The sequence below is a fragment of the Vulpes vulpes genome, chromosome 7 (genome assembly GCF_048418805.1).
Source record: "Vulpes vulpes isolate BD-2025 chromosome 7, VulVul3, whole genome shotgun sequence".
In the NCBI taxonomy this organism is placed as follows: Eukaryota; Metazoa; Chordata; class Mammalia; order Carnivora; family Canidae; genus Vulpes; species Vulpes vulpes.
In genome coordinates, this window is record NC_132786.1 from 112,905,312 (window position 1) to 112,932,159 (window position 26,848).

At 36.0% G+C, this 26,848-nt stretch overlaps 1 protein-coding gene across 7 annotated transcripts in view; it reads left to right on the top strand.

Annotated features, from left to right (window-relative positions):
• Positions 1-25,602, top strand: part of ANLN (anillin, actin binding protein) — a 49,935-nt gene extending 24,333 nt beyond the window's left edge. For 2 of the 7 annotated variants that reach the window (XM_072764726.1, XM_072764730.1), the window contains 17 exons: positions 2,190-2,300; positions 2,941-3,152; positions 3,833-3,978; positions 4,198-4,345; positions 5,221-5,356; positions 5,987-6,169; positions 7,485-7,611; positions 8,300-8,348; positions 8,642-8,698; positions 9,137-9,175; positions 10,167-10,188; positions 11,072-11,184; positions 12,177-12,230; positions 16,263-16,349; positions 21,678-21,785; positions 22,671-22,843; positions 24,267-25,602. In XM_072764726.1, coding sequence (XP_072620827.1) covers positions 2,190-2,300; positions 2,941-3,152; positions 3,833-3,978; positions 4,198-4,345; positions 5,221-5,356; positions 5,987-6,169; positions 7,485-7,611; positions 8,300-8,348; positions 8,642-8,698; positions 9,137-9,175; positions 10,167-10,188; positions 11,072-11,184; positions 12,177-12,230; positions 16,263-16,349; positions 21,678-21,785; positions 22,671-22,843; positions 24,267-24,390 — 1,889 coding nt within the window. In that variant the 3' untranslated portion in view covers positions 24,391-25,602. The remainder of the gene's footprint in view (positions 1-2,189; positions 2,301-2,940; positions 3,153-3,832; positions 3,979-4,197; positions 4,346-5,220; positions 5,357-5,986; positions 6,170-7,484; positions 7,612-8,299; positions 8,349-8,641; positions 8,699-9,136; positions 9,176-10,166; positions 10,189-11,071; positions 11,185-12,176; positions 12,231-16,262; positions 16,350-21,677; positions 21,786-22,670; positions 22,844-24,266) is intronic. The other 5 variants (XM_072764728.1, XM_072764731.1, XM_072764729.1 and 2 more) reach the window with 3 other exon arrangements.
• The last annotated feature ends 1,246 nt before the right edge of the window (positions 25,603-26,848 follow it).

Below are 26,848 nucleotides of genomic sequence, written 5' to 3' on the forward strand. Positions count from 1 at the left end.
AGACTTTAGCAGATTCCATGCTAAACACAGAGCCCAACTCAGGGCTTGATCCCATAACCCTGAGAGATCACAACCTGAGCCAAAACCAAATCGGATACTTAACCAGCTGTGCCACCCAGGCACCCCTGTTACTAACATGGTTAATTTAGCATAATATCCTCAGGATTTATATATGTTGTAGCAAGTAACAGGAATTCCTTCCTTTTTAAGGCTGAATAATACACCATTGTGCATACAAACATTTTGTTTAGCTACTTTCTATCAATGGACATTTTGGTTGCTTCCATCTCTTGATTATTGTGAATAGTGCTGCTATGGATGTGGGTATACAAATATCTCTTTGAGACTTTGCTTTCAGTTCTTGGTATATACCCAGTATGGGGGTTGCTAGATCATATAGTGGATCTATTTTAAGTATTTCAAGGAACCATTATACTATTTTCTATAGTAGTCACACCATTTTACAATCTCACCAACATAGCACAAATGTCCTAGTTTTTTCACATTCTTGTCAACACTTGTTATTTTCTTTCTTTTCTTTTTCTTTTTTTTTTTTGATAGTAGCTATCCTTATGGTTGTGAGATGAGATAGCTCATTGTGATTTTTGATTTCTTTTATAATTAGTGATGTTGAGCATCTTTTCATATCCTCGTTGATTGTTTATATATCATCTTTGGAGAAACATCTGGTCAAGTTCTTTGCCCATTTTCTAATCAGGGTATTTTATTTTTGTTGTGTTTTAGGAGTTCTTTGTATTTTCTGAATACATTAACCTCTTATCAGAAACATAATTTACAAATATTTTCCCCTATTCTATAGGTTGTCTTTGTAACTCTGTTGAATGTGTCCTTTGATGCACAGAAGTTTTTAAGTTTAATGTAGTCCCATTTATTTGTGCTTTTGTGGCCTGTGGTTTTACTGTCACACCCAAGAAATTGCCAAATCCGTTGTTATGAAGCTTTTTCTCCTGTTTTGAGTCTTACATTTGGGTCTTTAATCCACTGTGAGTTAATTTTTGTATATGGTGTCAGGTAAGGGTTCAGCTTCATTTTTCACATCTGAATATGTAGTTTTCCCAGCATCATTTGTTGAAGAGACTATCCTTTCCCCACTAAATCATCTTGGCAGCCTTGTAAAAGATCATTTGATCATATATATGAGGTTTTGTTTAGTGGCTCTCTATTCTGGCTATTCCATTGGCCTATGTGTCTGTGTTTGAGCCATACTGTGTTGATTACTGTAGTTTTATAATATATTTTGAAATCAGGAAATGTCAGTCTTCTAATTTTGTTCTTTTTCAAAATTATTTTAGATGTTCAAGGTCCCCTGAAGCTATATGAATTTTAGGATGGACTTTACTGTTTCTCCAAAAAATGCTATTAATAAGAATGCATTGAATCTCTATATTGGGTAGTATTGACATCTTGACAATATTAAATTTTCCAATCCATAAATATGGGATGTCTTTCCAGCTATTTGTGTTTTATTTAATGTCTTTCAGAAATGTTTTGTAGCTTTCAGCGTACAAGTCTGTCACTTGGTTAGCTTTATTCCTAAGTATTTTATTCTTTTTTTTTCTAAGTATTTTATCCTATGAACAGAGGTAATCTTACTTTTTCTTTTCAAATCTGGATGTTTTTTATTTCTTTTTCTTGCCTGTTGCTCTGACTAGGACCTCCAGACTTTGCTGAATACAAGTAGTAAGAGTGATCACCCTTGTCTTGTTCTTGATCTTAGAGGAAAAGCTTTCAGTCTTTCCTACTGAGTATCTTGTTATATGCTATAGGCGTTTCATATGTGGCCATTATTATGTTGAGATAGTTCCTTTCTGTTGCTAGTTTGTAAAGTGTTTTTATTGACACTTTTTTTTTTAAGTAAAAGAAATGCACAACAGCATGCATAGTATGGTCACCTTCTGATAAAACAAAAGGATGTACACATTTGCATACATAGGGGCAAAACTGAAAGAACAAACAGTAACCTGGTAATACTGGCATCCCCTTTATTTGGGGATGAAGAGAGAAATGGGAATGCAAAGATAGTACAGTTGTCTTGGGGGATTCTCTATACGTTTCAAGATTTAAAAAGCATAGTTTTATAATCAAAAGACAACACATAATATTCCTTAACTGAAAAATTCTAGGTTCTTAATATATGTTAATATGGTTTTTGTTACAATTTTTTTTAGGTTTTACTGAATGTAAAATGACGAAGTCTAGCCCTTTGAAAATCACATTGTTTTTAGAAGAGGATAAGTCTTTAAAAGTAACATCAGACCCAAAGGTCGAGCAGCAGACTGGTTGGTTTTTATGTTTTATTTCATATTAACTCTGGACTCACTATAAGAGATAATATATTGGTATAAACACATATTCAAGTATTGTTTGTGTTCTATATTTCAAAATGTCTTGTGATTCTGTAATATTCTCTCTCTTTTTTAACTAGGAAATACTCTAGCTTCCACAAAGAGATAGCAATGTTAACAGTTATCTTTTGGTCACAGACCCCTGTGAAAATCTGATTAAAGCTGTCACTCACTTTCACAGGGAAAGGAAATCTGCTCTTCTTCCACACTCTTTATATTTATATTAGAGGAATTAGTGGTTCTTGAAGATTATTTGGGAACCCTGCTCTAAGTGATAGTCAGATTTTTCTGTTATTCACTGCCATGTGAGAGAGAACTCCCCAACAATAAAAAAAGAGTTTACTTGAAAGAACATTTTTTTCATAAGTCTGAAGCTTGTGGCTGTTATCTTGTCGTTTGCATTCTTCCTTAATATTCTTTCTTAAACCCAAAGCATTAAATCAGCTTTTGACAGTTCCAACCTCTATTGCTTTGCTATTTATTTAGTAAGCAAATGAATGTTAGATCTGCTCTGCTATCCCTTTAATTCTTAAAGATCTGAGTCACAGAGTCCACCTATTGGAATCTTTTTCAGAAGTGGTACGTGAAACTGAGATGAGTGTGGATGATGATGATGATATCAATAGTTCAAAAGTAATTAATGATATATTCAGTGACGTCCTGGTGGAAGGTGAGCTGGATGTGGAAAAGAGCGAAGAGGAGATGGACCATGAAGATGCACTGAATATCTCCTCGATGTCTTTACTTGCTCCATTAGCACAGACAGTTGGTGTGGTAAGTCCAGAGGTAAGGAAAGACTAAATGTCACCAGGCCTGGGACACAAACAATAATAATGGGAACCCCTTTTGTTTTAGTTGGTACATGGGGATTTGGCACTCTATAGCCAAGAGCATTCTGGAACTCTAACGTCAGTTCGCTTAAAAGAGAGCTTAAAATGCTTCAGTGGTTTCTTGTGACCTTAGATGAAATCCAAAATGTGACATGGTTTAAAAGACCAGATATGTGGGCTCAAATCCTGGCTCTGCTATTGCCAATACTGAAGCATTGGCCAGCTTATTTAACCTCTTTACCATAGTTCCCTCACCTGTTAAATGAAGTTGAAAATAGTGCGGGTTGATGGGAATATTACATCATTAGTATATTAGTAGTTAGCGCCAGACAGATAAGTAACATTTATTGAGAGCGGACTGTTGTTATTAGTTATTACCCTAAATTGAATAACTAAAGCTCAGTAGATAGATTCAATTAGAAATATTTTGGCAAGTATAGGCTGTAGCTGTCTTTGAACTTTTATTCATTTACTATATATGAATTTATTTTAGTTTGCCTTGTTTTTATGATGAATCCGTTGACGTTTGGGATGTTTATTTCCTAACAATAGAGAATTTCTTTAATTCCTGAGAATTATCATTTAGGATCCATATCATCCATAAAATCTACTAAATCCTGCTGTGCTTCACTGCAGAGTTTAGTTTCCTCACCTAGATTGGAATTGAAAGATGCCAGTGTAAGTGATGAAAGCCCAAAGCCAGGAAAATTTCAAAGAACCCGTGTCCCTCGAGCTGAGTCAGGTGATAGCATTGGCTCTGAAGACCGTGATCTTCTTTATAGGTAAGAATGTTTTCACTCACTAAGGGTCATGGTTTAGATATAGCAAGTTGTGCTTCAATTTATATTTATAATGTTACTAATAATTCACCTATAAAACTTTGGAATGACTTGTGTCAGCCTCTCTTTTACCAAATGGCATTTTCCATCCCATATGCTTAATAAAAGAGAGTGCTCAATGTGTTGCTGGATTTCTAATAGAGTATACCTTATGTCCTGAAGCATTGATGCATACAGATCTCAAAGATTCAAAGAAACAGAACGTCCCTCAATAAAGCAGGTGATTGTGCGGAAGGAAGATGTTACTTCAAAGTTAGATGAGAAAAAGAATGCCTTTCCTGGTCAAGTTAATATCAAACAGAAAATGCAGGTATGTACTTCTGCAGTTAGGAGATAGGGAGTGTTTTCTATATTAAACTGTACATTTCTTAAGGACAAAGGCCCAGCCTTATTCATCTCTCTACCTTGAGTGACTAGACCAGTGTCTGACAGAGCTCAGTAAATTGCTCTTGAATTCAGTGTAACTTGAGAAAGGTCTTCTTAGTTGGAAACATTAGCAACTTGTTTGATATTTCTGAAATATTTAAAATTGTTTGTCATAAATATCCTTAAAGTATAATTATAAATTGGATGTGGTGGTGAAGTGTGAAACTTATTTTGCTCTTACAGATTCTTTTATGCTAAGGAAGGCATTTTTAAAAGTATAGCATACATGTAATTTAAATAAAATGAATAAAAAAAATAAATAAATAAAATGAATCAGATAAGGGTACCTGGGTGGCTCATCTGCCTTTGGCTTGGGTCATGATCCCAGGGTCCTGGGAATGAGCCCCATATTGGGCTTCCTGCTCAACAGGGAGTCTGCTTCTCCCTCTCCCTCTGCTCCCTCTACTTGTGCTCTTTCTCTTTGTCAGATAAATAAATAAAATCTTTAAAAAAAAAAAAATCAGATAATTTCTAAATCTTTACTACTCTCTTGAATATATAGCCCCAGTTATAATTTTAATAAGTATGAGTTGAAAGTCTTTTCATAAGAATGAATGTTTGCAGTGTAATTACTACAGCATGTTGAATATTTTTGATGCATAGTATAGATGCTTGAACCGTGAAACAATAACATTTTGACTTTACTCTCTGGATATTTTGGAAATATGCAACAGGCTTAGTTAGAACTGAAGTTTAAATAAAGTGAAAATGGCGATGAAAAATGTGAATTTTTTTTCCTCTTTTCATTGGTTTCCCTAGGAGCTCAATAATGAAATAAATTTGCAGCAGACAGTAATCTATCAAGCTAGCCAGGCTCTTAACTGCTGTGTTGATGAAGATCACGGAAAAGGGTCACTAGAAGAAGCTGAAGCCGAGAGACTTCTCCTCATTGCAAGTACGTGTGATACACCTGTAACAATTCCAACAGAATTTCAAACCAGAAAAGACTATTTTGTCTGGGATAATTAAAAATCTTTATTTTAAAGAAAGGGCTTTTCCTCTTTCAGTTCATCTATGTTTTTTGTTTGTTTCTCATAACATTTATGAATACTATGCATGTAGAATAAAATGTAGTTTGCATGAAAGGTGAAAGGAATTGGAATGCATTTGAAGAAATGTAGTTGTGAAGAGTATGCCAAAAATGAATATATGAGTATATGTTTGTGTATGTGTGTATATATGTATATTCATATACACACACACTGTCTCTGCACCTAGCTGTCTACATGTAGCTAAAAAAAGAATGAATTTTGTTGTGTATGTGTAGCGATGGATGACAGGGATGACAGGGCATGTTAGCGTGGAGAGATTATACCACACAGGAAAACTAGCAAAAAGTTTAAACATTAAATTATAAAGATGTGATAAATAGATGAGCAGTACCTACCACCTTCCTTGTATAAAGAATTACGGATCTTGTCTTTGATCTTAAGTACATTTGCCACATCAGTGCATTTCCTTGAATTGGTCTCATGTAGAAACGGTTGCAGTTTTTGTATTTGTGATATTGTATATTTTTATATAGCTGAGAAGAGAACACTTTTGATTGATGAGTTGAATAAATTGAAGAATGAAGGGCCTCAGAGGAAGAATAAGACTAGTCCTGTTGCCCCAAGTGAATTTGTCCCATCCAAAGGATCAGTTACTTTATCAGAAATTCGCTTGCCTCTAAAAGCAGATTTTGTTTGCGGTACGGTCCAGAAACCAGGTATGGTGATTTTTATTTGCATTACTTCTAGATCCTATGTTAAATTATGAATCTTACCTAGGTAGGAATTATGCAAATAGGAGCAAGTAGAGCATGCAATAGGATACACAGCTTGTATCTTGGGCCTTTAGTTCCTTTAATGAAGATAATATATACATAAAAATAACCAAGGGAAAATTTCATGTATGGGGTTGCTGATCCACATGGTAACAGACATGACTCTAACTGAAAGGAAGGTGAGTTAAACATAGTTTTGAGCATAAAATATTTTCCTAAGATGAGATATCTTGGTAGAGCAGATCATTCAACTTTCATTATTTAATTTTATTATGGAAAATATTGGGACATCTAAGAGAATCTGTTTTACTTTATTCTGATTAAAATTCATCCCCCAAATTTTGAATTATTGGCTGTAGAGGTGAAGATGACCACCACAGTGAAGATGGTTCTATTGAAATTGTTACTGCCTTTGTCACTCTAGATTGAATAAGTAAACTTTTCTAAACATGTATTCTATGGTAAATCAAAGCAAAGTGGGCAAAGGAGAATATGGCACCTGGATCTGAAAACAGGACAGGACAGGGTAATTATAGCAAGCTTAATAAAATCAAAGTTTTATTGAATTTTGGTAAAGTTCTTTTAAGATTCCTTTACATTTTCATTTGCATGGACCATTCTTTTTGAGGAGAAGGAGGGCTAGACATAGGTGAGAAGTGAATTTGACGTACAGAGAAAAATAAAGAATGGAGATCTTTACAAGTTGTGGAGTATTCTTGTAGGAACAAGATAATGCAGGTTCTGATAGTTGCTGTGGTCTGATTTTGGTGTGGTCTGGAAGAAATCTATTGGTGATACAGTATATAACTTGAGACATGTGGGTACTTACAGATAGTGAAGAAATAGTTTGTTTTTATTAGATTTTATCTCTGAGTAACTTTAACAGAAATATGGTATTTTAATCTGTTTGAAATAATAAACCACATATTCCCTTTTGAGGAATATACTGTTACCTAAAGAATCAGGAATCAATAGGTAAAATTTGAAGTCAGCAGATATGAGGGATATGGAGTGATGTTATCTCAGTTTGCATGAATGATAGGAAGAGACCTTGATGATGCTTACTGGTGAAGATTATGACTGTTTGCTTATGTGTCTTAGCTTTTTGTATCTGGAAAGTTGATTTTAGTAATTTTTAGATAAATTACATAAATTAGTAGCAGTATAATTTTAATTTTATTCCTTGGTCTTCCAGAATGGTGATTAGCCAAATTTGATTTTGCTTGTGCTTATTATGTAATATGATTACTTTTTGCAGATGCAGCAAATTACTATTTCTTAATTATACTAAAAGCAGGAGCTGAAAATATGGTAGCCACACCGTTAGCATGTCCTTCAAATTCTCTTAATGGTGATGCTCTGACATTCACTACTACATTTACTCTGTAAGTAAATTAGGCTTTTGATGGTTCAAACACATTTTTCTTTTAATAGAGAATATAGATGGAATGTGTAGTCTTTGAAATGCAGTATCTTCATTCTTATATGGACAAGTAACTCCATTTCAGTTTGTTGGTTTAAATCTTTTATATGTTTCTGATACTTCTTTCCATTGAGTAGCACATTTCTTCCATGTGACTATGGTTTTCAATGTTTTGATATATATATATAGAATATAAACATACATTATATCTTTAATAAAAAATAAGGTCCAGATTATATGTTATATAAATATATTAAGTAAACAAATATATACATATATAAAATCTGGACCTTAATTTTTTATATCTATTTTTTAAATCTTATAATGAACTTAATATTCCAACTCACTGAAGACATGTATTTAGTGTCACAAAGTTGTTGCAAAAATACAGAATCAAAATCCATTTAGAAAAAAAGTGCTTATTAAAAATCTTCAGTTGTAAAATACGAAAGATTTGACTTGTATTATAGGAAAAATAGACTGTTCTTACCAATTTTTATATTCCTTAATGGTTTATAACCACTGCCTGTAGTTAAAAACAACGTGAATTTCTTAACTCCCAGAATAATGCAACACTATCAGTGGCATTATTTTTAATGGCATAAGTTGATGTTTTCTTTACTGTTTTATTTAATGATTTATTTTTCCAGGCAAGATGTATCCAATGACTTTGAAATAAATATTGAAGTTTACAGCTTGGTAAGCAGTGAAGGCTTTCTAAAATAACCAATAGGGGATCCCTGGGTGGCTCAGTGGTTTAGCACCTGCCTTTGGCCCGGAGCATGGTCCTGGGGTCCCAGGATCGAGTCCCACATCGGACTCCTTGCGTGGAGCCTGCTTCTCCCTCTGCCTGTGTCTCTGCCTCTGTCTCTCTCTCTGTGTCTCTCATGAATAAATAAATAAATCTTTAAAAATAAAATAAAATAACCAATAGTATGTTTTTCTTAGAAATATTAGATCTTAAACTAATTATGCTTTGTGTTTGTGTATAGGTACAAAAGAAAGACCTCTCGGGTCCTGATAAGAAGAAAAAGGCATATAAGTCTAAGGTGAGAATGAAAAACCCAGTAAAAGTATTATCAGAAACAATAGGTATATCAGTTTTAATTGCTCTACATTTGACAAACAGCTTTTATAACCCCTTGAGATGTCTCGCAAGCCTTTCTTCTGAACTCTTGCCTGCCTCGTCCTCGGTTAACCAGTACTTAGAAATGATGTGCAGACAGAAGCAGGAGTACCTGCGGGTTGATTTCTAGCTTTCCGGTCTTTGCTCTTTTGTGCTTTTCCTAACTCATCATTTAGAAAAATTTTATTTTAACTCTAATAAAAACAGGAATGACAGTACGGAAAAGCCATAATAGAGGACTCAAGTATAATGTATTCATATTTCAGAATTATCTTCTGTGTGGGAGTATCTTAAGGTTGATTAGTTTTAAGCCCTGAATCATAATGTTTAGCAGGAAAGACACTGTTATCTTTTCTTCTAGGCGATTACTCCAAAGCGACTCCTCACATCTATAACTACAGTAAGTAAATTCTAAAAAATTTAGCTCCCTTGAAATCTGCATCTTACACACAGGATTGTAAATTGGTTAATCATTTCTAAACCCTTAGCACTATAGAAATCTTTTTTTTAATCTTTTAAAATTTAAATTCAAGTAATTCACATATAATGTATTTATTAGTTTCAGAGATAGATGTCAGTGATTCTTCAGTTTTATATAATACTCATTATAGTGCTCATTACATCACCCAGTTACCCCATCCCTCAACCCCCTCTTCCCTCCAGAGACCCTCAGTTTGTTTCCTGTGATTAAGAACCTCTTACCGTTTGTCTCTCTCTCTGATTTCATCTTATTTTTTCCTCTCTTCCCCTATGATCCTGTTTTGTTTCTTAAATTCTACAAACAAGTGAGATCATAAGATAATTGTCTTTGTCTGATTGATTTATTTTGCCTAGCATAATATCCTCTAGTTCTGTACACGTCATTGCAAATGACAAGATTTCATTTATTTGATGGCTAACTAGTATTGCATTGTATACATACACACACACACACACACACACGCACGCACCTCTTCTTTATCCATTCATCTGTTAATGGACATCTCAGTTCTTTCCATGGTTTGGCTATTGTGCATTGCTGCTATAAACATTGGTGTGCAGGTGCTGCTCTGGATCACTACTTTTGTATCTTTGGAGTAAATACCCAGTAGTGCTGGATCATAGATAGGGTAGCTCTATTGTCAACTTCTTTAAGAACCTCCATACTGTTTTCCAGAGTGGCTACACCAGTTTGCATTCCCACCAGCAGTGTAAGAGAGCACTATGGAAATCTTTAAAATATACCACTGGGGAGAAAAATTTCAGCTATTTAAGTGGGGAAAAATAATGTTTTCTGAAATATAGCCTTTGCATTGTTATAGAGTTTAGTATTTAATATTTAAATCTTTGTATCAAATAAAGGAAATGATAGGTTTCTTTTTTACACTGATTTTTTTTTTTTTTTTTAATAGAAAAGCAGTGTTCATTCTTCAGGTGAGTGGATCTTAAACTAATTCAAACACCAGAATAAGGAAACGAGCTAAGCAACAGCACACATGCTTTATACATATAGGCGTCTTGATGTTCACCTTAGCCTCCTTTGAATAATGTTTTCTGTATGGTTTTTAGTAATATATAAGATTACTGGCTGGAATAGCACGCTGTCAAATGTTGCCATAGGCTGTCAGGCCTCATGTTATTCAGGCTCTAGCAGGCAGTACCAATGTGCTACCAGTCACCCAGCCACAGCTGCAGCTGGTGGTATCACGCTTCACCCCAACTTTGGTTGTTCTGGAAATTTGTTTTATGCTCTCCACATTATGGACTTTACTTCTTTTAACTTTATGACCATGACTGGCATTGTGTATCATGTCAGACAAACATGTTTATAGTTCACTGGGAACCTGAGTGCCAGGAAGCTGGGAAAGGCATTCTCAAGAGTGGTATTAGGCCTGAGTTTTCCAAAGGGAATAAGGACAGAGTTGGTTTCACTCACCTCCTTTGGGCTGCCGGTCTCTTCTTGGTACAAGAAGGTAGCTAGGAAGAACTTTGCAGATACAGTCTCTGCTGCTGATTATGTTATCTTAGACTAGAGCGTTGAAGCCTTTTTACATCTCTTTTCAGAAAATTGTTTTATTTATACATTTTTAAGTTCTGTGTCTTAAAAATGCATCATCCCAAAGAAGTGATAAGGAATGTCTATGCTATTTTACCCAAGTTAAATATAAAGTATTTCAGTTTTCCTTCATTCTTTAGAGATAGAGAAAAATGAAGCAGTTTTCTCTGTGACAACTTAATTTCTGTTGGGCTGTAGTGAAGAATTGTTATTTACACTTACAAAAGTCACTGAACTAAACTTCATTTCCTTTTTCTACAGTCATGGCCAGCCCAGGTGGTCTCAACGCTGTGCGTACCAGCAACTTTGCCTTGGTTGGATCTTACACGCTGTCGTTATCTTCAGTAGGAAACACTAAATTTGCACTGGACAAGGTACTCTAAATTTATGTATTTATTTACTCTTAGAGAAAATAGGTCAGTGGAAATGCCCCAGGACTTTCGAGTATTTTGAAATCTGGCTGAAAATGTATGTTCTTAGAATTGTACATTTTAACTAGGCATGGGTGTCCCTACATTTTTGATGTTGCAAGTATTTCTGTCTCATCTCTTAACAGTTGAATCTTCAAAATAGTGTATACTGATTATTCTAAAGGTTATTTCTGACTACAGGCATATTATTCCTTGCATGTAGATGTTAAGCTTACAGTTTTAAATGTAGTAACTTGCCCATTTGAACAAATATTTTGAAATGATTACGATTTTATAGATTTTGTTTTGACAAGATAGGGAAAGATAGGTTAATTTCTTAGAAAAGTACTCATGAGTCTAAGGGATTTCTTTCCCATACTTTTCTCCCCAAACTAAAGGTCTCAAAGTTCAGATCTGTATCCTGTCACTATAGAGTGTTTTTTCACCATAATATGATATGACTAAACTTTTAATAGCCAACATGGCATTTTAGTGAGATAACTAGTGGCAAACTTTGGTCCTTGGGCTGACTCTTGTGGTATAACACAAGAGTATTTTTAAATTGTTAAGAGATTTTATTTTCCTAGTTGGAAAATGGAGGTGATGAAGTATAAGAACCAGGAGGCCTGGTTTCTTGTATTGGCCATGCTAGTAATTTCCTTTAATGTCGAACAAAGTCATGTCATTTCTCTGGGATCTTGTTTTCCCAAAAGAGAATATTCGGTTAGATGAAAATAATCCAACTTTAAATTTCTATGAAACATTTTTCTTTTAGTTGTTAGACATAAAACAGACTAACTTTGGAATTTTGATTATTGTTGATGCATAATGTGTTTTAACATGTTATTTTAAAAACATTTATATAACTTTTTATGTGGTAATTCAGCTAGTTTAACAAATTGAGTGATCTTGGGTCTTTTTTTTTTTTCTTTTTGTCTTTATTTTGTTTGTTTTAGATAAATTATGATGTAAAAGAGCGAGAGCTACTGGGCTATATGTTCCAGGAAAAGGTTGCCATATTTTCTTTGCTTGAAACTAATGAGTTTAAAAAATCAATCCTTAAGTTTTGGCTCATATGTATTCATTTCACTAACCACTCTCGTGTGTTCTTGGTTATTTTAAATAACTAAGGACATGATGTACATTATTCTTTCTTTAGATTCTTTCAGGTGGGCATCTTTTTCTTTACTCTCATAGTTCTTTAAAGCTTTTTCTGACAGTCCTCTTACTTTTTTTCCATGCATGTTTGGCACTTGGGCTTTTCTTCTGTTTTCTTTTTTCAAGTTAAATTTGTTAAGATTCTGTAGTCCCTTGGACTTTGATTTTCTGGGTACTAAAATACCAAATTAATAACTAACACTAAAATGTGTTCAATGTATTCAATTGTCTAAAACTAAAATGTATTTAATATTGTTGACCTCTCCTACATTGAAAGAGCTACTGATGATGTTTTAGATAAAAGTAGTCTCAGTTGATGCTTCGTTTAGTGATTTTGAAATTAAAATGCATTTAATGCTAAAATTAGACTAAATATAATCATGTTTTATGAGGGTTATTTTTAGGATTTTTAATATCCTTGCAAAGATCAATTGCAAGCATTCTGTGGGTATATAGAAATTTACAAAATGCCAGTTTCTGCATATGTAAGAGATTATTAATCTTTAAAATGAAAGTTTTCAATGATGTATGTTAAATATAGACTAGTCTTGAAAAATTGTTTGGGTGCCATTTTAATTCGAAATATCACACTTACAAATTAAAAAAAAAAAGTTGTGGTATTTCCATTCTCTTGATTTCTTTGCAGTTATAACTTAAATAGCCAAATGCATAATTCAGTACAAAATCACTCAATTTAATTGGTTGTGTCTAATACTTTATATATAATCTCTTCCTGAATCAAATACAATATAATCAGACATAAAATTTGTCTCAGATGTGCTTTTGTGAGTGGCAGGAAGAAGCAAATATGTGTTCTAATAGTTTATAGTTGATTTAAGAGAATATTTAAAATAGTTAAATTAGATGTTCTTTAAGTTGGTGAGAAAAATGGAAGACCTTCTGTAGTCCTATGGTAACCCTCCTTAATTGACTTTGAGAGAATAGACAAGTCACCCATATCCTACCAGATGCCAGTGATAAAAGGGAGTGTTTGCTTATTTTATTGGTGCTGTGACCAACAATACAGCAGTCACAAAGGTTATCTCTGAGATCACCTTCAGAATGGAATTTCTATTGAGGTTTACCCAGACTGTTTGCTCTATGGATTTAGGATACCACTGATAGCGATTGCCTTCCTATTTGAGGTTAAATCTGGCATCCTGCAATTTAAATTATGAATCTCAATGAGTCACCGGCTCTCAAATCCTTTCTTTGAATAGAGAATCCAAAATAGTCATAGATTTTATTACACTTTCATGATAAAGGGAGGACATCCCACAGCCCATCTTTTGATTTAAAGAAACTTCATAGGTATTTATACCCTATTAGAAAGAGAGACGTCATTTTAAATAGTAGTAGGGCAAACAATTGTGAAGTAAAACAACCAATTAGGATTGTAGAATTTCGAGGTTATAGGAAGAGTATTAGGTGTTCTGCTGTGCCCAAAGCTATCTGGTGTACACCCATTGGCTCAGTATAATTATTAACAATACTGCTTTCTCTCAGAAATATCCCACTGTTATGAAAAATTACAGCCACCCTGGTTATTTTTTTTTTTATTTTATTTTATTTAGCCACCCTGGTTATAAGTTACATTTTATAGCTCTTAACAATAATCTTAGAAGTGCAAATATCTTCAAAGACCCTTTTGTTAAACAGAAAACGGAATACATCCAACATTTTCACGTATTTCTGTACTCAGCAGGGGGTAGTGATATTGACCCTTGTGTGAGTATTTTCAATTCACCTCATCAGGACAAGCTTCTGACCAAGAATATTGTCAACTTTTCACAGCTGTGGAGTTAAGAGTGAACATTTTCTTCTAGTTTTTCTGAGATGCTTTGTACCAGCAGCATTCTCTGGGTTCACCGTGGGATTTTATTAATTAGCATTGAGAGCCTGAGGAACTGAAAACTGATAATGTGGAAAAGAAAAGAACGAGGGAATTTATAACAAAGGATAATGAGGCACATGATGTTTTGGTTCTACATTATGGATGCCTTTTAAATTGAGAAAGTTAAAAAAAAAAGTTAAATAAAAAATAAATTGAGAAAGTTAGAGGCTTGTCTCATGAAATTAGTCTCTTAAAATCTCTTCTTTCTGGCCAAGAACTCCCCTTGGAGTTTTCTTTATTGTGTTGGAGGATTGAATTGTTGGAAACTAGCCTTACACCCAAAAGGTTTTTTTACACTTAAAAGTAACTTCTCTTCGGCTTTTCTGATACCTTAGGACACATCTTGCTAACAGATGCACAAAATAAATGGAGGTAAAGCACAGATGCTCACAGACACACTTCAGAGCTATGGCAGCTTGATGCTGAGAAGTTGAGTGTGGTCCCCTGGGAAAGAGCTGGGTGCCATCTTGCTGTTTGGGGTGCACGTTGCCTCCATAACAGCTAGCTGCAAAACAAATGCTATTTTTTGCTTTTTGCTTTTTTTCATAAAAGTGAAACTCTTCTTTGGCTTTCTTTCAGTTAGCAAAAACAGGTACTAATGTAGGTCTTTTGTAAAAGTGCAGTGGGCAGACTTGAAAATTTAGGGGTTACCTGTGTACCACATTTTCTTTCTTATTTTTAATAGGAAAACTGGGTACTTATTTGGCCTAACAATATCCTTTTAGCAAACATTTGTTGAATGCCTGACAGTATGCTATGAGAACAGACATGAAAAAAACACAGTAGTTGATCTCAAGAATCTGCTATGCAAAGTACAGGGCTGTGGCTCCACACACAAAAGAGAAGACATTGGAGAGTTTCAGATCCTGGAAGACAAACTTCATGCTTTGAGAAAAACAAGATCTTGATGGCCTAGAGTAGTTTTCATACTCAGAAGTGGGGAGAAAGGAGTCGGTACCATAGTGTCTGTCTCCGTTCATTTGTTGATGAACATTTAGGTTGTTTGCCCCTCTTGCTGTTGTGAAGAATGCAACGAACACGGGAGTGCACACATCCCTTAAGAATCTAGTTTTAAATCTTTTGGATAAATACATAGAAGATCACTTGATTATGTAGTGCTTCTATATTTAGTTTTTTGAGAAACCTCACGGAAAAGCTTTCAATTTTGATAAAGTCTAATTTATCTATTTTGTTGTTCATGTTGTTGCTTATATTCTGGGATATCCGAGACCATGTTGCTAAATCCATGATCATGAAGATTTACTCCTCTGTTTTCTTCTAAGAGTTTTATGGTTTTATCTGGTGTGTTTAGGTCACTGATCCATTTTAAGTTAATTTTTGTATATGATATTGAGATAGGGAACCAACTTCACTCTTGCATATAGCTATCTACTTTCCCTAGCACCTTTTATTTACAAGACTACTCTTTCCTTGTTGAATGGCCTTGGTTCCTTGTACCCTTACCATGTTATTTTGATTATTGTAGCTTTGGATTAAATATTGAAGTTAGAAAGTATGATTCCTTAAATTTTGTTCTTTTTCAAGATTGTTTTGGTAATTAATAATGGAGACCTTTAGAATTCAATTCCATATGTATTTGGGGATCAGCTTTTCCATATCTGAAGCTCGGTATTCTTTACTGCTGAGTAATAATGTATTGGATTAATTTACCAGTTGAGTATATTCTGTTGATGGAGAATGGATAAACACATGTATTCTCTTCTTAAATCTCTATTTTCTTTATCACATTTACTTGGGACCTAGGGTTCTGTTTTTATCAAACTCTACCTTGAATGAATTTATTCTTCAAAAGCACTTGTTGCTAAGGAACCAGTGGCTGTATGGGCCACCTGTTCTCCATTCCAACTTTAGAAAATACTGTGCTTTCAAGGCATAATCTTCTTTATTCACGATTTATACATGTTTTATCAGGGGAAAAAAATCACACTTTGAAACCGTTTTGCAAATAACTTATCCTCTGTCTTCACAGGTGCCCTTTTTATCGCCTTTGGAAGGTCATATTTATTTAAAAATAAAATGTCAAGTGAATTCAAGTGTTGAAGAAAGAGGTTTTCTAGTAAGTAGCATCACTTAATCTATATTTTTCTTTTTCTGTGTTGTGAAGTATAGACTTGGTTTTGCATAGGAATGAAAACCCATGAGAGTCAGTGATACATGGGTTCAGTAGAGATTTGTTGCATGTCCATTGTATGCCAGCCAGTCACTGCTGGAATTGGAATCTAACAGGCCACAAAAAATAATCCTTCCCCTCAGAAGCTTCTAGTTTAGCAGGGAGAAATACACATAAACTGGCAAGTGCGCCACAGGGCTGTAAGAGGTGGGAGCGTAGAGTGTGTGGGGGTTACTAGTGGGACATCAGGTCTGGATATAAGTAAGTCAGCCAAGGAGAAGAGGAGGAAGAAGTGCCCCAGGCAAAGGGAAGAGCATGTACAGTGGCCCGGAGGGCCCTTCCCTCTCTCACCCCCACTAAGGATAAGGACAATACAAAGAGTGAGTGGCAGGTAGTTCAGCCTGCACTTAGGGTATGGGCGAATGTGAGGAGGAGGGACATCGAGAAGAGTGATTGCAGAGGACAGTGTGGTTAGGGGAGAAGGGACTCAGGGTTAAAGGGCCTTTGAATGAATTAGTCTGTATCCTGAGGCCAGCAAGATCTGCTTGTAGGATCTTAGGCAGAGGCATAACATCATATGTGGGGTTTAGAAAAGTCATCCTGCCTGACATGTGGAAAGGAGGTTGGAGACTGGTAAGGAGACAGTCGCTCCAAGAGGGGCTGGGGACTGGCAGGGGGACGAGCTGACCCAGAGAAATGAAGCAGGAGGGACTGGGTGGTTTTGGCTGGGTGGCATAGGGGGTGGAAAAGCAGAAATAAGGATGTCATCCAGATCCCTGCCTTGTACAACTTGTTGGGTGGCAGTGATGCCACCAAGGTAAGGGATCTTGGGGAGGAGCAAGTGTGTATGTTTGGGTAGAAAATCTTTTTCGCCCCCTAAATGTTACTGTGCAAAGTTGCGGATATACAGCAGTGTTGATAGAATTTTACAACAAACATCCATATACCAACCATCTAGATTGTGCCTTTAACATATTCTACTATCTTTGCTTCATCATGTATCTACTGCCTAGCCATCCTTCTAGCTATTCCTGTGGCCACTGCTGAAAATAACCATGTTTGGGGGGAAGAATCTTTTTTTTTTTTTTTTTAATTTTTTATTTATTTATGATAGTCACACACAGAGAGAGAGAGAGGCAGAGATATAGGCAGAGGGAGAAGCAGGCTCCATGCACCGGGAGCCCGACATGGGATTTGATCCGCGGTCTCCAGGATCGCGCCCTGGGCCAAAGGCAGGCGCTAAACCGCTGTGCCACCCAGGGATCCCTGGGGGGAAGAATCTTAAAAGTATACCGTAGACATTAGCACGTTCCTCCAAATCTTAAGCATACATCCCTGAGTTTTGACACACGCATACATTTGCATAACCCAAATTTCTATTAAGATCTAGAACATTGCCCCAGAAAGTTCCTTCGTGCCAGTTCCTTCATGCCCCAAGGTGGGAACTTTGGGTGAGTTAAGTTTTAAACGATTTGAATTTTAGATGCTTCCAAAGATCTGAGTTTAAAGCTCAAGATAGACATTTTGGTTGAGGTGAATATTTGGAAATCTGCATCCTAGAGATAAGTAATTGAAGCACAGGGAGAGTTAGAAACAGGAAGAGCACTAACATTTAAGCCATAGACCTAGAAAGAGAAGCTCTCAAAGGAACCTACCAGGAGGGCAGTGTGTCATGGTTGCCAAGAAAGAAAGAACTGAAAGAGGGAGCAGTCAAGTTAGATCAGGACCTATATTAGAGACTGTGGGACTCATTTACAAGGCAGAGAACAAAGCTGGATTGCAGATGGTTATGGACAGGGTGGGAGGTGAGGAATGAGTGCCAGCGACTCTTTGAAACAAAGTTTGGCTGCAAAGTAGAAAGAGATAGAGTATGGTACTTGCAAAGCTATGTAGAGTAAAGAAAGGATTTGGTTGACATTTTAATAAGATCAGAGAGACTTGAGAATCTTTACAGATGTGTGGCTTCTAATAGGGCAGAGAGGTCAAAAATGCAATGGGGAACCTGTGCTGAGGTTAAGGGGTAATATGTGGAACGAGATCATGAGCATGAGAAGAAATAAGACCCTAGCCACACTTCCCAGGATTGATTGAACAACACTTATGTGGGTCCATTTCTGCATGGATTTGTTTCAATAAATACATACAGCACTGTGAATGTATTTTCTCAACATTTTCTTTTCTCTGGCTTTATTATAAGAGTACAGTCTATAACACGTATAACATGCAAAATATGTGTTAATTGACTGCTTAAGTTATCGTTATGGCTTCTGGTCAATAGTAGGCTATCAGTGGTTCAGTTCTGATGGGAGGTTCCGGGGGAAGTCAAAAGTTATATGTGGATTTTTGGTACCTCTTAACCTCAGGGTTGTTTAGGGGTCAACTATTACTTTTTTTATGATCAGAGGAGAAAAGTATGTAGAATACAAAGAAGATTGTGGGTATGGTGCCAAAGAAAAGAAAATCTAATCACTTTGGTTTTCTTTGTGAAGCAAGAAATTTGAATGATATAAAGGATTTCACAAAATCAGTGTGCAGTTGCTATCAAAGGGTACAGAAAGAAAAGCTCTGTGGCCAGTGTGACTAAATCAGACTGTGCTAGTTTTTTTTCACATGTAAATCCAGTAGATGGCACTAGATGTTCTTGGAAAAGTGTTTTTATAAATCTCTGACTTGACGGCAGTGTTTACCTACTGATTTTTCTTTTAATGTAAATATTTTAATATTTTACTGTAGATACCTTTAGCAACTGATAGACTCTGTTATGGCCACTAGTTCATTTGCATATAATGTCTGACTTGCTTAATTTTTGAGCTGGGCTCTTAACTAGGTTAGCATTAGTTAGATCTTTTCAGGTTTGCTCCTGGGCCTATAACCCATTCTTACCACATCTACACTTACAGAAATGTGGCAAGAAATTTCTCAGAACTCCCTTAAATAAATTCTGTCCCCTGCCAAACTGTGCCTTTTAATTACTTCTGCCCTCCATAAAATAGTAATTGAAGTTAGAGTTGCTTGGTTCCATTTTCCTTCCTCATATGCCAGGGACAGCTGGAAGGAAGGCGATTATCGACCAGAGAATCTTGCCAAGTGAATCTAAAGCGGTGCTAGTCTAGCTCTGCCTTGACCAATGAGCAACAAGAGACAGAAGTTCTGGATTTGGCTAGAAGGTTCCAGTTCTGCTTTGTGATTATGTGTTGTCATTTAGTTTCCTTGGCCTACACTTTCCTCAGCTATAAAAATGAAAATGCTGTCCTTTTTTTATTCTTCTCTGATCATAGTTGGGTATAATAATGTGTTATTTCTTACCCATCAAATTTTTCCTTGTCTATTAGCTTTATGATGTAAAGGGTGAGCATAAACATAAGAGGGAGCTGGTGAGTCATTTATACTAATTTTGTGCTTGAGATTGAAATAGCAACATTCTTCTTTTTTTTCCCTGGATGGTTGTGAGCCAATGTTGCCTAGAAAAGCATGCCTTGAGGAGGAAAGAGGATAAACTGGGGAGGAAGAATTAAAGGTGGGGTAAGAGGATATATGATTAGAGTAAGCTAATTAATTTGGGTTAATTAATTAAGCTAATAGATTTCAGATTTCATTCTCATAGAAACTTCCTTCACACAAAGTAACTTTTCTTCATGGCCGGAGTTTGTACTCCTAACTCAAGTCCAGGGTTTGGTAAATTCACACAAATTAGTGAATCGAGGAGAGTGTATGTCCACTATCTGAGGGTTGGTGGTAATGCTTAGTTGATCCATGTGAAGGTGGAAAAGCTGTAACACATTCTGAAATCAAACATGAAGATCCTTTTGGATTGTCTATATTAGCAAGGGTCAGCAAAGTGTGGCTCGCTGCTTGTTTCTATAAAGTTTTATTGGCACATGGGCTCATTTGTTTACATATTATCTATGACTGCTTTTGCCCTACCCCAGGGGAATTGAATAGTTGTGACAGAGCCCTGAGGGCCCACAAAGTCTAACATCTTTACTCTCTGGTACTTTACAGAAAAGATTTGCTAACCCCCGATCTCTAGCATTGTTACATTTTCCCTTACTTTTGTCCATTGAAAATAGTATTTCCTAGGGACACCTGGGTGACTCAGCAGTTGAGTGTCTACCTTTGGCTCAGGGCATGATCCCAGTCTGGGGATTGAGTCCTGCATTGGGTTCCTTGCCTCTTTCTGTGTCTCTCATGAGTGAATAAAGAAATAAAATCTTTTTTTAAAAAAATAGTATTTCTTAAAGGAATTTTTTTCCTTTTATTTTTTTTTTTAAGATTTTATTTATTTATTAAGGAGAAACACGGAGAGGAGAGAGAGAGAGAGAGAGAGAGGCAGGCAGAGACACAGGCAGAGGGAGAAGCAGGCTCCATGCAGGGAGACTGACGTGGGACTCATCCGGGGTCTCCAGGATCACGCCCTGGGCCGAAGGCAGTGCTAAACCACTGAGCCACCTGGGCTGCCCTTTTTTTTCCCTTTAAATCCAAAGTAAAGACTTTTATATGATTAAGGCTCATTAGGACTACAAGTACAAAATAGTGAGATGGGGGAACAGCTTGGACTTACCTGTTTAAGTGCAAGTACTTCCACGGAAAAAAGCCACACGTTGTGAGTTACCTTTTCCAGAGCCCTGACCTCAACCGACATGACTGCTTCGCCTCGCTTTAGAACGTAGCTTGTGTGCCTGAGGCAGGAGCTGGCCTAAGGCATGGGCTAGCCGGCTGTCTGCCTGCTGGGAGGTGCTACTCAGGTGTGCTGGCTGGCTCCGCAGTGGCCAGTGGCCGGGAGCTCTGTTTATCACAGTAATCTGTCAGGGCATAGAATGTCAGGAGTTGACTCTTCTAATCCTTTTTTGTTCTTCTGAATAAAAGTTAAATGCCAATCTTTTGTATAAAATAAATCTAACTTAATAAGCTATCCTTTGTTTTGTCAATATATAAAGTATGCTACTCTACACAGAGCACTTTTCTCTTATTTAAGGAGCATTTGGTTTGGGACATTATGCTTTAAAAAGATCTGCTTTAAAAAAGTCTAAATTAGATAAAGGTATTAATTTGGGGTTAATATTTGGAAGTTCTTAAATGCTATATGCTTTTAGATGATATTGAAAATCTGGGTCAATTTCTGGAAATTAGCAATTAGTGATTTTCATTACTAGGGTAAAAGAAGGTGAAACTCATGTAAGTAGATGTTGAACTATGAAGTATGTCAACATATTGAAGTTTAACATCTTATTTGATCCTTAAGTTTCTAAAGTTAACATTTCATGGACTTTTCAGACCATATTTGAAGATGTTAGTGGCTTTGGTGCCTGGCATAGAAGATGGTGCGTTCTTTCTGGAAATTGTATCTCTTATTGGACTTATCCAGATGATGAGAAAAGAAAGGTAATATTAATAGTCCTGGTCAGTGAAAGCCCTGACTTTGATGTAGTGTTTCAGCAGAGGTTCCCTCTGTTCTCCACACCCACTCAGATCCCCTTTGAATGTATACTAAGCCATTAAAAATATTCTTGTGGCAAGACCTGTGCGTGTGTATTTGTGGGAAGATTTTATGTCTTTTCCATTCCCTGTGATTTGACCACTCTTAAAATACCCGAAGGCATATATTTGTTTTCTTTTCTTCTAGAATATTTCCATACTAGTTTTTAATAACATTTTTACTCAGAAATATGTTGAATTCACTTTTGTTTTTATTAATAGTTGACTTACCTAAATCTGAGATAAAACAGTAATGGAAAACCACCACAGGGATATAGTGATTTTGATTTTGTTTCTAAAATTTGACATTAGGTTTTAAAAAATTTTTTTTTGATAATAGGTTTTTATTTGATGAGTTGTATCTCATTTTTAAAAAATGTAATGTTATTGCTCAAGTATGATTATTTAGTATCCCCAAACTGAGAAATAGAAATAAAAAACAGAATTACAAAGTAGTATGTGTTTCTAATTGTTGAAGCTGGTTGATGGGTACATGGAAGTTCATTATACTGTGCTTATAATTTCGCATCTGTTTGAAGTATTCCATAACAAAGAGTTTATTTTTTAAGTTGGCTAAAAGCTCCAGTTGACATTTTTGGTTTCTGTTTAATGTCCAGGAAACAATAACAGATATTAAGTATGTTTCTCTAAACCTATTATAATTAAATTTTAACTTCCACATTAATGGCTTTTTAATTTTAAGTTCATACCAACTTAAATACTGCTTAATGCTTATTGATATAAACAATCTTGTATATTTTCTATTAATTTGTTTTTAATTTGTTCTTAAAGAATCCCTTAGGAAGGATAAATCTGGCCAATTGTACAAGCCATCAAATAGAACCAGCCAACAGAGAATTTTGTGCAAGACGCAACACTTTTGAATTAATTACTGTCCGACCACAGAGAGAAGATGACCGAGAGACTCTTGTCAGCCAATGCAGGGACACACTCTGTGTCACCAAGTATGTATAAGGCTATAAATATAAATACTTCTGTCCACTAAGTAATTGATTGCCCTCTCTGTTCTTACCACTGTAAGAAATATCAGAGATAGTCCTTGTCTTTGAAGAAAGTACAGTCTTAACATGGAAAGAAAACGCAATCAGAGAACAATCTAATAACTAAATTAACATAGTTAAAAAGAAATCGAACATTCAAGGTATGTCTTAGCTAATCCTGTTTTCCAGTGTACTTGCAGTGTAGCCATTTTCAAGGCAGTTAGTTAATGTACTTTGGGCTAAGCTTGAAGATTTTGTGTATAATTGAGAAGGCAAGTATTATTTAAAGAGACTTTACATGTCTCTTCCTTTTGATCCCCAAAATGCCCTCAGTGAAATCAGAGGACTTAGAAAAACAGTCTCCTGCTACTCTGCAAATTTCTGGTTGGAGATTAAGAGAATAAACTCTTGGGAATGAGGGCCAGCAAAGTTAAGTAACGGCACAGTTACGTTTGGTAATGAGACACTGAGTCAGGATGTAAACATGGGTTTCCACAGAGTGACGATAGAGATTGATGAGTGAACACACTTAGCACAGTCTTGTGCTAATGGTCATTATTATTGTACGTGTTGTGTTCTCTCCATAGACTAATAGATGATCAGCTCACTGCTTACCCCATTTCTAATACCAATGGGAAGAAATTATAAAGATGCAATAAATAAGTGCACCATAAAAACCTTCTGACACCCACTATTCTCTAGAAGAATGATCCAGCTTGTTAGTTAGGGAATTCTCCTCTTCCTCCCCTTCAACTGCCTCATCAACTAGTTATTCAACTTGTGGCTAAATATGGATGCAAAGAAGTGATTCCTGATACGGACGGAGAGGTTAGGATAGACAAAGCCTTAGGATCTTCAGATCATTTATCGTAGACACCATGTTCTACAGTACTGACACAAAAATAATGAGAGACAGTGCAAAATAGGATTACCTGTAGGTGAAGGTCCACGAGGTGGTGATTCCACCTCTTGGGGACCCCGAGTCTGAGGGGTTTGGGAAGCTCCCAGATAAAGCCCTATGGTGTGCTAGCTCTTGCTAGGACGTGGCGCACACTTGGTGTGCTGCACCACCAGATTGCCCAGGCCAGACCACCTGTACAAGACAGTTATTACCATCTTTAGTGTGGAAATTCCATCATTAACCAAATGTGATTACTGTGAATTTTGATTCAGTTAACCAACCTATGATGATGACGGGATGATTTTCCTTTTTTGCAATTGAAGAAGCACCTCCCAATAGGGCATTTGTTTAGCATCTGTTAAAAATTGGTAAAGAGTAACTCATTTTACTGGTTTGTTTGGGCTCCCCCTCCCAACCCTCACAGGAGTACAGGGTGGTATGGAATGGGGGAAAGGATCCTGACTTCTTGTTTGTTTGTCCTTGTAGAAACTGGCTGTCTGCAGATACTAAGGAAGAACGGGATCTCTGGATGCAAAAACTCAATCAAATTCTTGTTGATATTCGCCTCTGGCAACCTGATGCTTGCTACAAACCTATTGGGAAGCCTTAAACTGTGGAAGTTTCCAGGATGTGTAGAGGTTTTTTGAGCTATGTCGTAAATGTATCTTAAGAGCATCAGATTTGCTGATTGCATTTTATGCTTTAAATACGAAAGGGTATGTGCCAATATTCACTACATATTATGCAGTATTTATATCTTTTGTATGTAAAATTTCAACCGATTTCTCTTCTGTCATTCCTCAGTGATTGGAGGAAAATTCATTATAGTCAATTTTGCTAAATCTTAATTTAAAAGCCTCATTTCCTAGAAATCTAATTATTCAGTTATTCATGACAAAATATTTTTTTAAATGTAAGCAATTTTGAGTTGTCTTCTTAGAGCTGTGGGTCTCAAAGTAGACAGGTCTTCCAGGAGTTGGAGGCAGAAACCTCCTACTTGGTCATCCTTTCTCTCTCCTCAGTACTTCATTCTAAAGTTTGTGATCATTTATTGATCATGATATATCTTGTTAGTAGAATACTGAAAAGATTTCCAAGGGACTTTACAGAAACACTTTTAGTAATGGAGGTAAGAATTTTTTAAATAGCCAGTGTATGTTAGTTTAAAGCTTGAGGCTGCCTTCAAACAAGAGATGTGGACATGTGAGTTTTGGGGGTTAACTGTTTCTTTAGAAGAGGCAATAATCACAAGGTTTACAATTACCCAGTTTCTATAGATGCTGTATGGTACACATTTTCATAGATTACAGGCTTTTTAAAATAATTATTTTTGCTATTATAGCTAAGACTCCACTTGGCATATCAGTTCTTTCTGCTCCTGTAACAAGAATAAATGTAAATTGAAGAATCTTTGTATAAAAGTAAACTTTACCAAGCTGCTATGGACTAATACTTTGCTTGCCAAAGTTTTTGTCGTCTTTGTTTGTTTGTTTGTTTGGTTTTTTTTTTTTTTTTTTTTTTTTGGTCCATGTATGACAGTGTCTAGAAGCACATTTTGAAATCTTTTGAAAAACTTAAGTCATGCATTACCTTTCAAAGCCTAATACTTTATTTTTTATTAAAGTATTATAAGCATAGTCACAACTTTTAAATACACTTTTTTTCTCTGAAATGTTTAAAGTTATTGACGATTTCATTTATAAACACTAAATGCTGTCACCTTCTGTCGTTTAATTTTGTATTCATTCAAATGTGTTTTCTGTTATGTATATTATAAAAATATATTTTATGATCTCTCACCCAAATAAACGCTTGCGGAGAATGTAAGGAATCGGTTATTTACAAAATACGATATAAATGTGCATTGTGGCTGCTGTGCTCCGAGGCCATGGGACTTCCTGAGGGGATCGTACTGATAGATATCGCATCCATCTTTTTATCTCTAGCCCAGTGCTCAGCTTATTATGGATCCTTTAGGTCTTTGTTGAATGAGTAGGTGGATGAAGGATCCATTTCTGGGCCATTTCAACACAATATGGCACTTAGGTGTGCATTCAAGGAGGTGCTTAGCACAGAGTGCTTAGCAGACACTGAGTGGATATGTCACATCACCCCCCCAAAATAGGGAGCAGGTCTGATGGGATTGATGAGACATCTCTTTTATTTATTTATGGACTTGTACTTATTTGGGGATTGATTGATTGATTTGTAATCCCAATCTAGTTAACATACAATGTTATTAGTTTCTGTAAATACAGTGATTCTGCGCTTCTCGGCATGACTCAGTGCTCATTGGGGTAAGTGTTCTCTTGATCCCTTTCACCTTCTTCACCCATCTCTCTTGTGACCAACTTGTACTGTCTTTGAGGAGAGAGGCATTACCAATCATGGCACAATATCCAAAGAACACAAAGAAGTTCAAGTGAAAAATGTGCCTTCTCCCCTTGTCACAGCCACGTTTACCAGTCCTTGCATGTCCTCCCAGACCGATTCTAAGCATAATACAGAGGCATATTTATATTCTCCGATTCATTAAAAATATTCTGTACATACTGTTTGTTGTAAGACAAAAAAGCACAACAGAGTGGCCGTTTTCAGTCATTCCTTTCCTAGGGTGGAGGGAGGGCATGTTAAATTGAATTTTAGAAGAAATAAAATTTGGGATGGCTGGGTGGCTCGGTGGTTGAGCATCTGCCTTTGGCTCAGGTCTTGATCCTGGGGTGCTAGGATCGAGTCCCACATCATTTCTCCCTCTGCCTATGTCTGCCTTGCTCTCTCTCATGAATAAATGAATAAATAAGTAAATAAGTTTTTTTTTTTTTTTTTAAGGAAGAAATTTAACTTAAGATGGCTATGGAACATCATGGTAGAGATACCTGGTAAAAGTGAAGATTCCTGATCTGTCCCCAGCCTATAGGGAATTGTTGGAACCATTAGAGTAGGTAAGATGACCCAGGGACTGTGGTACAGAAAGAAAGGCAAGAACAAGAGGAATGTGTTCCTTGAGGGGAAAGAGAAAAAGGAGTGGCCCATAAACGAAATATAAGAGTGATATCTTGAATTTCTTC